General features: G+C 35.0%; 1 protein-coding gene across 6 annotated transcripts in view; it reads right to left on the bottom strand.

The window, feature by feature from the left end:
- The window catches only part of Nol4 (nucleolar protein 4), a 241,456-nt gene that overhangs the window by 142,669 nt on the left and 86,699 nt on the right, over window positions 1–12,088 (bottom strand). For all 6 annotated transcript variants that reach the window (XM_090353270.1, XM_090353268.1, XM_090353269.1 and 3 more), the window contains one exon: window positions 11,581–11,713. In XM_090353270.1, the coding sequence (XP_090209396.1) occupies window positions 11,581–11,713 (133 nt within the window). The remainder of the gene's footprint in view (window positions 1–11,580; window positions 11,714–12,088) is intronic.

Below are 12,088 nucleotides of genomic sequence, written 5' to 3'. Positions count from 1 at the left end.
ATACAATTCTCACAGTGGAGATCCTTTTTCTTTTTTGAACACTGCCCAAACTCCAAAAATTCCTGTTGCTCTGTCACATAGTAAGAGGTCAGTACTACTTGTTGTGAATGATGATGTTATCACATTGGTCGCCAGCCTGGACTCAGTGGTATTGTGCAGGATTGTATTACCCCTCCATATGACTGGAAAACTCCTCCACTGACCTCTTGGAAACAGTCTATGAAACAAATCTGGGGTGGAAACATTGGTCCAACGAAGTGCTCTGATGCTCTATTCACAATCACATCAGCATTTATCATGTGTAAGTAACAATCTGGAACTGATTCTACAAAAGAAGCCGTCCTAAACATTTGAGAAGCAAGATAAGGCATGGCTTTATGGCAAGAAAAGGACATACAGGAATAAAATGAAACAACTAACAATTTTGATTGTTAAACTGCATGGTAGTTGTTAGTTTTGATCACTGCAACCGATCAAAATTACTATTCAAAAGAAAGAGTCCAAATATATAAGATAAACTTTTGCCTCCCTAAATCACATCTTAGCTGCTTTTTAAGAAGGTAAGCATGGGTCGTTTATTCATAAGTGCAGAACCTGGCCTACTTATAGATTTCTTGATAACCACAGTCATTACATGAAAATCTTGTTTCCGTAGTAACTAAGTTTTTTAAACCCTTCAATTTTCAAAGCCATAATCACACAAGCACTTACTGATATTCATTGTCCTGTTTTGTTCTGTTCAAAAACATAAAAATTCTAATTGATAATATTGAATGTTCTTTTGGACTTCAGTGTTTTACTTCAAAAGTTTACTTACATTTAAGTAGGGCTCAATATCTCCCTTATAAATCTACTTAATGTAGAATAATTCCACTTATTTTATTAGCATTCATTTTATACATATATTTTGTGGTTAAATATGTTTGTTGCTAACTAGTCTGTCATTTAAAGATATGTGACTTGAGTGTTATCTGAGTAGTCTGTTTACTTTTATGCAGAAAAGTGGTACTCTTTATCAAAGGTAGAGATTTAATGTTATTTTATGAAAAGCAAAATGTCCCAATACAAAATTCTTATAAGGCAGATCCACTGTTGGCATGAGATGATGATCATGAATGAAAAGTGTTTTTCCTTCTACCTTCTACCAAAGCTTGCTCTCATTATTTTAGAATAAAGCAGAGTAAAATGAAATGAGAAGACTCAAAATAATGAATGTAGTGAAGGAAGCCAGTCACAATTCTTTATTGTCCTCTTTATACAAAAGAAGAATGGGGAGGAATAAAAGAAATTGTCAAAAGCCAATTACATGTTTAACAGATGAAAGGAAATGGGAATTTTAAATACAGGGCAATTACTGTCAGAAGATATTATTGAAATAAACAGAACTTAAGTTTGCTACTCTTTTTTAGAAAGCTAGACAATGGATTTTAACAGCTAAAAATAATACAGCATGGTCTGCATTATGAGGTAGAAACAAAGAGGACATATTCATGAAAAGAAAGGTATGGGAAAACATAAAAGTCATCATTAGAGACAGAGATACTTCAAGAAGTATTGTACCCATTACCTGACACAGGTAACTGTAACTCCTCCATACATCACCCAACAATAAAATGCAATTATTAAGAAGTACACGCATAAAGCTAACAGAGTGAGGGCTGTGGAAGGTGGGAACTCACAGTTCCACACTCTGTGCTCCAGAACCAGAATGTCTGTTCTCATCCTGTTTCAACCACTGGTCAGTTATGATGATAAATCTAATGATTAGCCTTGATTTTTTTCATCTGTACCTGGAAAATAGTGACAGTGCTTACATGCCTAATATTACTTGGAACACTTACAGAGTTAATTATTCAAACAGTGCCTGGCATAGATTAAGCCATCAAAAAATTTAACTATTATCACCATCTACCTTCATTTTCTATTACAAAGAGTGTTTCAAATAATTCAATTTTAGACAGTGGAGAGTTTAGATATTTTCCATTGATTCTAAAGGAATCATGCTGCACATGGTATTTAAATTAATGTTAATATGGATACTGTTAATGTACTTTTGGAAAAGTATTTGCTCACTGAGACTAGGTTAGGGTACTTTCATAAAGTATTTCATACACTAACACCACTGTACCTAAAACATTAATCTGGTTTGCTTTGATTGCCTTATCACAGATTTGAATGGAGATTGAACTAAGCAAGCAGTACTGAGTTTCACTTTTCATTCTGTAGGGTGCCAAAACTCTGTTCTCCAACACATAGCTATCTATGCTAAGGCAATGTCGATGTCAAGTAAAATAACTCTGTGCCAACTGACAGGCTGATCAATAACAACTGCCAAAACATTAAACTCTCAAAACTGTGAAAGGACTCCATGCGTTTCAACTTACAAGAGATGTAATGAATCTGTGGTTGAAGGAAATCAGAACCTCAGGATAAACATGAAAATCTCTTGAAGGATAGTAGCAATTATTATTGGATCAGCTAAATCCTCCCCTCTCCAACTCCCATTCTCAAACCACAAGCCAACATGTACATTTAAACATCTATCCATCCAAGGTTGAATATTAGGAGTTTCTTCATGTCACTGAGTTAACATTGCAATACCACAGCTATTTCATGGTTCCATCATTATGAAGTTCTTTTGGAAAGTGGGGCAAACGAGACTACATCGCTGTGAGAAGCTCAATTTCTATATAAAGTTGGGGAAGGAAAATTGAGGCTGAGAGTTGTACTTTTAGTACAAATATAAAGTAGGAGAGCAAGTTTCAAAACATCATTTCAATTCAGCAAATATTTATAGCCTCTATGTTGAACACACATGGCTCTACAGGGAATATGCGTAGATCCAGAGATAGATATTGTTTCTTACCCCAAAGGCATGTACAGCCAAGTGGAAAAGTGAGAAAGCCAAAAAACAACTGCATTACAAATTTATAATAAACATAATAAAATATCACTTCAATTCTCTTCTTCAGTTCCCTCCAACTGGTCTTTCCTTTGGTTAACCCACAATCTAACTCTGATCCCTCTAAAACTACAAATATAGATTTTGTTTTTTATGGGCAACTTAAATTCATGATGTAGTTGATTTATTGGTTTGCACAACTGTCACACAACACCAGCTTCAATGTCTATTGAACACTAAAATTATTGACTTGCTGAATTGCCTACAGTCTAAAGCTGTATTTTTAAAGAGCAATATCTCACTGATCCAAACTAGCACACGGAAAGCATAAGGAAACACAGCATTTTGGTGGCTTTCTGTGACTGTTTAGAAATGATTACTTAAGTAATATTAACAATAACCAAAAACTATCAGAAAAATAATTGCTCAAGATTTTCAAATGGGAAAACTTGAGTGATTCTGATTCTACAATAAAACTGAGCACATAAAATATGGAGTACCAACTATTTGAATAAATGTGAAAAAGATATATTTTCATACAAAGAGACAGACTCAGTATTCAAGGAATGAAAGTCTCTCACCTCCACCTTGTTTTTTTTATGAAATTATACCATCTCTGGCAGGTGCTAAAACATTGAACACTAGACCTATGCAATCATTTTTTTTCTTTGTTTTTTGCCAGTGTTGGGCTTGGGCTCAGTGTCTGAGCTTTGTCCTTGGTTTTTTTCAAGGCTAGAGCTCTACCACTTGAGCCTCAGCACCACTTCTGACTTTTTTCTATGTAGGTGGTACTGAGGAATCGAACCCGGGTCTTTGTGCATGCTAGGCAAGACCTCTACCACTAGGCCAAACTCCCAGCCCCCAATCATTTTTTGACTAGTAACTATCCCTATAAAATAATGATAAACCTTTCTAAAGTAACAACCACCCCATTAAAAGATGGGCCAAAGACTTAAAGAGAGTCTTCTCTGAAGAAGAAACAAAAATGGCCTATAGACACATGAAGAAATGCTCAACATCTCTGCTCATAAAAGAAATGCAAATCAAAACAACTCTAAGATTCCACTTCACTCCAGTTAGAATGGCCAGGATCAAGAAATCTAATAAAACAGATGCTGGAGGGAATGTGGCCAGGAGGGATCACTAGTACACTGTTGGTGGGAGTGCAAAGTTGTTCAATCACTCTGGAAAGCAGTATGGCAATTCCTCAAAAAACTAAACACAGAGCTCGCCTATGACCCAGCAATTCCACTACTTGGCATTCACCCAATCATCCAGAAACAAGGACACACTAAAGCCACTAGCACAACTATGTTCATTGCAGAACTATTTACCATAGCAAAGATATGGAACCAACCCAGATGCCCCTCAGTTGATGGATCAACAAGATGTGGTATTTATACACAATCAATTCTATAGAAAGAACGGCATAGCACCATTTGTAAGGAAATGAAAAGACCACTATGGAAAGCAGTATGGCAGTGCCTCAAAAGGCTAAACATAGAGTTCGCCTATGACCCAGCAATTCCACTACTTGGCATTTACCCAATCATCCAGAAACAAGGACAGATTAACTCCACTAGCACTGCAATGTTCATTGCAGTACTATTTACCATAGCAAAGATATGGAACCAACCCAGATGTCCCTCAGTTGATGAGCGGATCAACAAGATGTGGTATTTGTACACAATGGAATTCTATGCTGCTGTCAGAAAGAACGACATCGCCCCATTTGTTAGGAAATGGAAAGACTTAGAAAAAATCATATTAAGTGAAGTAAGCCAGACTCAAAGGAACTTAGGCTCAATGGTTTCCCTCATTTGTCATAATCAGTAGAAACCTTGGGCTCTCCTAGCAGAGATTTGCAATAGAGCAAAACCTAGATACATAAGGCCATATAGTATGAAGCTAATAGAAAGGACCTTTAGGATATAGAAACAAAAGCCATATAATGAATGATTGTTGTCCTTAAGGTACTATCTTTTGCTGTCCCTTGGTTATCTCATATTATTACAGTATCTCACTTTGTTATCTGATATATCGGATATATTTGTATTTGGTTATTTGAAATTGGATAGGGACGGGGGAAACAAGATGGGGAGGTGGGGGGAGGGTAATAGGGACCAAGACATGTGAAAGGGTATCAATGTATGTGAATTAATGCACCTTCTATCTGGCAAATATCATGTAATCCTTTTATTAATTACAATAAAAAATATCAAAAAATAATGATAAACCTTAAGAAAAATATATCAAAATAACAAACTAACCCAGAAATGAATACCAAATTAATTGGATCGCCTCTGTTGATCTGAGTAGATGCTCCAAGAATCTACTAGGCCAATTTCCCATTTTGTAGAAGACCAATGTCTAGCCAAGACCGATTTGCCTCTTAAGTATACCAAGATTCAGCATGTAAAACAAAGTAAGCTAAGTACCTGAAAAAAACATACATATGTAGAACAAAATCACTTATACAATATAAGCAAAGTGCCAAACAGCAGTATTTTTTAAAATTGTATTTTATTGCTAGGGTAATGTATAGAGGGGTTACAGTTACATTCGTCAGGTAGTAGGTACATTACTTCTTAAACATTGATTCCCCTTCTCAATTTCCCTCCTCCTCCCCAAATTTCCAAATTAAGTGACTATAAATGTAAACATATTTCAAATCAATATTTAACTAAGCAACATTGTGTCATACTTATGGTGGAGAAGTTAAGCCAATTAGCTCTTTGTCTGCTTTGGAAATGAAGAATTATTACTTAGAAGTAATTTGGAAAGATTAAGGACTCCTAAACACACACACCCAAGTGTACACATAAGAATATTCCAAAAAGGATTTGACAGCCACAATTTCCTTCAACCCATAAAGTCACTGTTTATCATCATCTATTTTCTTTGTTATAGCTATCAAGGTTGTTTACATTTCAATAAATTATGGTATAATTATTTACTGAGCAATTGTCAGACACAGAGCATTCTAAGAACTTCATCATTATAGCTACCTGGTTTCAGAATAACTAATTAAATAAGCTCATGTAATTTAATGTGTGGCATTAGGAAAATTCAATTTATGAATTATTGGATATGTATCATTTTCAGTTAGCTTAAATTCAAAACTCTATTAAAACTAAAAGTTCAGAACCAAACAATTTTAAGAACAAAAATCTTTGAAGTTAACCTTTTTGCTTCATTTGTGTTTTATTAAAAAAAAAACTTTTCAAGCAAAATTTGCTACATGTAAAATTCTCTAAGCAGTTTCAAACAAAAAAAAAACTCTGTAGAACAAAGAAAATGACATATACTAGACAACATAATTTCACTGGGGAATTTGGTTCTCAGCCTAAAATGCATTTTAATAGCTTTACCAATTAAAACTCACTATCATAAAAATTAACCACTAAATTTAATTTCCTGTTCAGTCTGATTATTTTACATGATTTTTATTAAAAACATAATTCATTAAATTTTCCAACTAAATTAAATGATGACTAGGTGTTACCTGTACTATGGCCTTATCTTTAATAATTACAAGAAATTATCCTATTCAACCAAGTTAGATGAAATTTTAGTAAGGAGTCAGTCACTTTATGGACACAAAGCAGTTTTTTTAAAAAATGCATATTGTTGGTATGTGTGTTCTGACATTCTTTGGACTGTGTGATGTCGTAACAATGGTTGGGTACAGTCTGAAACTTTCAAATGTTATATTACAGGACCACCATACATGGCAATTATCAGAAATATGGAAACAGCAAATGGAGACACCCAGGACCTGACATATTAAGTCTCATTAGGTCACTGAGGTCACAGGTTAAAGTGGCATTTGAAGATGAACTTGCATATTCAGGATCTGATCTCACTCTCCAGACTGCTGCCTTGTAACTGCGCAGAATAGTATCACAAGTATTATCTAGAACACTGAAATCTCTTACATTAAAAATTTTTATTGTCATAGTAATGTATAGAGGGGTTACAGTTGCATTAGTCTTGTAAACATGATTAAGAGAAGTGCAGTTTAGTACTTCTATTTTTAAGGCAAAAATAGTGAACGATACAAATAGCTGTAGATAAAAATTATAGAAATCTTTGGCTGATACTGAAATTGAAATTAATAAAACATAAATATTTCCTTACCAAAAAACAACCATTATTAATGCAGAAAAACTCAATTAAATTGGTTTGTAAAAGATAGAGTTCCTATCAAATGAAGTCAAATGTACATTCTCAGGTGAAATAATCTGTTTCTAAATCCAACATTTTTTGCTCTATCATGGACTTGCACTCTGGGCCTGGGAGCTGCTCCTGAGCTCTTCAGCTCAAGGCTATTGCTCTACCATGTTGAGTCACATTGTCACTTCCTAAATCTAATATTTCTTTAGCAGACACTTTTAACATCTCAAAGATAATAAATTAATAAATTGGCTCACCTTAGAAAGCAAATAAGAGAATGGAATATTGTTTATTACATTTCCTTTTAGCATCTGAAATTTAAAACCAGAAAATTAAGTGACACCACTTCTCTTTCTAATCTGTTTATATTGATGCCAGAAGAGGGGTGATTACTAACCAGTGAAAATGTGAATAAGGGAAGCTTTGAGCTCTCTGATCTCTGGATACAGTTGTGAATTACGTGAGACAGTACAGCGAAGCTTCTTTTAGAATAAGAACCTTAAGCCGCCACTACACCACCAAGATCACATCTGCTGAACTAAGTACAGGCATATGACTTCAGTGGTATAAGTGTAAAGGCATTCTTTGAGGTCTATTTAAAATTTCAATAGTTTAAATAATGATGTAAATGAGAATAAATAATTCCTAAGCAAAGATTGGGTTATATGTGCTTTTATATTGATATCTTTATTGGATTAAGGTGCAATAGAAAATTTAAATATGCAAGAGAAACTAAATATTATGTATGAATCCTGGAACATTAGTCTCATTACCGATTCTTCACTCTGGATAGTGCTCTCCTGACCTTAATCATCAAGACCAGTGCAAGACATTTTTCTCTTGTTCCTTTTCCTAACGTTCCCAATGTATTTGCTCATTGATGAACAAATTATAAATTCTTTTTAACAATATTGAAATGAAAACTGAAGAGTTTTTAAATCTGTATTTTATATTATATACAATTGAAATATTTACACATCTGTGTTGTAATTCTTGGAAAAAATCTATCATTCAGTTGCTTTTAATAGCATCTTACTCAGTTTACATGAATAAAGAAAAGATAATACTTCAGTTTAACTGTTAAAAATTTTAAATTTTGTCTTGAGATTTCAGCCTCTCTATAAAGTATAAGATTTTACTATGCTTCTTCCAAAAGCTAAATCTATTCATGATTTGTGGAAGAAACCTGAGTTTATCTCCATCAAAATAAAATGGTGTTCAGTAACTATATCATCTGCTCTAATATTGACCATGTATTGGGTCAAAAGTATGGCCTAGGGGTGGAATGCTTGCCTAGCATGCATGAAAACCCTGCTCCGAGTCTTCAGCACCACATACATAGAAAAAGCCAGAAATGGTGCTGTGGCTCAAGTGGTAGAGCTCTTGTCTTGAGAAAGCTGAAGGACAATGCTCAGATGTATGGGGCTAGTTAAATTTAAATGAGCATTAATTAATTTCTGTAATATTAAGATGACAATAGCTCGTCATCCCACTAACCATAATTCAAACACTTAATGGCTACAAGGTACAATGACTGCCATATCGTACTGTCCAGGCACCAAATTATTTCATCCTTGCAAACTGTCTACTATGATCAGTTCCTGGAGTTTTCTCTAAACAAAACTTTAAATTTGCTTTGTTTAACCCTCAGATTACAGCCTCCTGAGTAACAGGGATTACATATAAGCCACCAGTATCTAGCTTACATTTGCCCTTACCATAAGACAGGCTGGCCCCCAGGGGATATTTGAAGTATCTGGAGATTTTGTATGAGTCACAACTGACAAGAGGCAAAGCCGTAAGATCATGCAATTAGGTTGGTAAACCTTCTGAAATAAAGAAGTATGGCTAGCTCCAACAAGGCTGACAAGACCTGGCCTACATTTCTGTAGCTTTGGATATTCAGAATGTTCTTCCCAGACAGGGAGTTTGGCCTAGTAGTAGAGTGCTTGCCTACTATGCACAAAGACCCAGGTTTGATTCCTCGGTACCACATAAAAAGAAAAAACCTGGAAGTGGTGCTGTGGCTGTGGCTCAAATGGTAGAGAGCTCTAGCCTTGAGAAAAGTTCAAGGACAGTGTTCAGGCCCTGAGTTCAAGCCCCACCACTGACACACACACACAAAAAAGAATGCTCTTCCCAAAGAAAATTAGCTGTATCAAAAATCCTTGTCTGACCATATACAAAGATTAAGATGTACCAAACTTAAATGAAATTGAAAGCAGGAAAAATTCATTAATTTATGTATTTCTATTCTGAAAGAGGTAAAGCTAGTAAGAAAAAAATAAAAAAACAATAGTTTCATAAAGTACTACGTCCACTGGGAAAAGTTAACAAACCATTAGGAAATAGGTAAAAGGAAACAGTCTCTTTTGGACATCTTCTATAGAAGTTAGGGCTGGGTCAGCTGAATGTGGGGTGCAGATGGTACTGAAAACCACATAAAAGGTGGGATCTAAATGGGATGAGTCTAAGGAGAGAATTAAGAAATTCTTCCAATACCTATGGAATAGAATGTGGATAAGGAGCCCATAGAGATGGATGAAGAAGAAAGCCCACTAGTATAGAAAGTGTTTAGCCATTGGTGCTGATGAAGATAAAGATAAAGGACTGAGACTGATGGAGGAACTGGCAACCGGGAATCTGTGAATCTTCTCAACAGCAAAAGGAGGAAAGTTTGGTTATCTAAGATGAGCCAAGGGGATGCAGAAACAAAAGGTCAGGACAACTCCTCTGGCACTATTAGGTATGTTGTGGGGATGCGCAGATAGAGGGGGCTGAATGCCCTTGATGGCTCCACCCTCCTGAATAGTTTTAACCCTTAGTATCCTCTTATAGAGATACAGCATCCCTTTCCTGTCATGTAGTAACATGGTGCCATCTACCTCCCTTACTAGACCTGCACTCCGCTCTTTGTGCCTCTAGAATGGTGAGAAATAAACATCTATACTGCTAAAATGATTGGATCTCAGGAATTTTAGAGAAAGCTCAATCCCTGAGAGTATTATCTGAAATTATCAATTGCATTTTGTTAAAAAAAATCAACATAAATTCTTATACCAGCTGTGTTCTAGGCCAAATAGCCACAGCTGGCAATATATATATGTATATATTACATATACTATATATAATATTACCAAACACACCCTTTCACTACAGTAGCTATGGAATACCAAGTAATATACAATCTGAAAAGCATGGACAATCGTTGTGTTCTTCTTTTCTCATAACTCAAGTCAAAAATATATCAGCATCTTTAGCACTAACCTAAAATTACAAAGAAACAGTCCTCTTTTTTAATAATTAAACCCCAAATAACTCACGTGTTTATAATGTAAACAAAATGAAAACTTAAAATCTAGCGTTGCTATACCCAATTCTTAATAATAAACATCAGAGAAAGCAGCAAAGATTATTTTCCCCTATCTGCAGATGTAGACATAAAACAAGCCAGTGAAAAACGTCATGCAAATGGGTCAATTATAGGAATAATGAATTAGTTTTCAATATAACTGACTAGTTAGTTTCCTTCTATTTATAACCTTTATTTTTAATCCACAATTATCCAGATAAAACATTTTTTTCTATACATAGTTTTTTTTTTTTAAATTAAAAAGGCAAAACATACAGAGTTTCCAAAGACTTTTGCAAATATCAGGCCTTCAGGTTGTAACCACCATGTATCTTTCTCTGTAGTGCTCAGTTTTCTTCTCCACAAGTGACTAAAAATCAATAAACTTGGGCATAAGACGTCACATTTCCTTACATTCTAGCTACATCAAACAGCTCAGATTTATAACAAAATATCTGTTCATGCAGCAAAACCTCTCTGTAAAGATCATCACTTACTATCTACTGCATTTTGTCACAAAAGAAAAACACTCGAATGTTTTAATCAGAGATAAACTCTTCAATCAAAAAAAAAATAGCCTGATGCTGGGACTCACTCCTGTAATTCTAGCTACTCAGAAGGCTGAGATCTGAGGACCACAGTTCAAAGCCAGCCCTGGCACTAAAGTCTGTGAGACTCTTATTTCTAATTAACCACCAGAAAACCAAAAATGACACTGTAGCTCAAGTGGAAGAGTGCTAGCCTTGAGCTGAACAGCTAAGGGCCAGCGCCCAGGCCCAGAGTTCAAGCCCCACAATGGAAAATACACACACACACACACACACACACACACACACACACACAAATGGCCTATGAAACCAAAGCTACAAATCAAATCACAGGAACCCAAACAGCATTACGATAACACCTAGCAAATTTGAGGAATAAAACAGATACATTTGCATTTTAAAACTTACATGAAACCATTAGTTTAGTTTTGAACAAAAGGAACTGAATTTAAGAGCAATATAATAGGTTCCCTAAGTCCTCAAAAGAAAAAAAATATCACTGTAGACACACTGAAAAAATTGACACGAAGTTAGAAGTTGGGTATTCTTTTAATAGATTTGGACTCATTTTGTTTATTTACTTTTCCAGTGGAAAGTCTTACCGTCTTGCTGGCCATGAAGTGTCTGGGGACTTTGTATTCTCTCCTCAAGATTGGAGCTGAGGTCAGAGTTCACAGCAGACATCCGTGTTGAATCACTCATGTCAAACTCATCACTTTCTATTGAACTCTCATCCTGAAAGTAATTTCAAAACAAAATGCATTCAATGAAGGATGATTTTGCCTATATGTTCACTCAATAAGACATACAGAACTCAATGAAATATGAAATACACTAATAATCAATTGAAATAACCAATAATACTTTTTTCCCTTCAAGGAATTCCAACAGTTGTGAATAAAGAAACAGCACATACATAGATGAAGTGACATACATTATTTTAAAGCTAAAATAGTTATGCTCAGGGAAAATATAGTTTGGGAATTAGCCTGGATAATAAAAAGAATGGATGGTTTTGTAAATGTCTCCTAAAAGATTCAGTCTAAAACTTGGCAGAAGGGAAACTACTCATTCTAACTGTAAGATAAATAACCTGACAAAGAATTATAA

Source organism: Megascapheus bottae, chromosome 19, assembly GCF_031878675.1.
Source record: "Megascapheus bottae isolate mThoBot1 chromosome 19, mThoBot2.hap1, whole genome shotgun sequence".
NCBI classification, from domain to species: domain Eukaryota; kingdom Metazoa; phylum Chordata; class Mammalia; order Rodentia; family Geomyidae; genus Megascapheus; species Megascapheus bottae.
The sequence above is the reverse complement of the archived record's forward strand: the minus strand, read 5'-3'. Positions and strand labels throughout refer to the sequence as shown.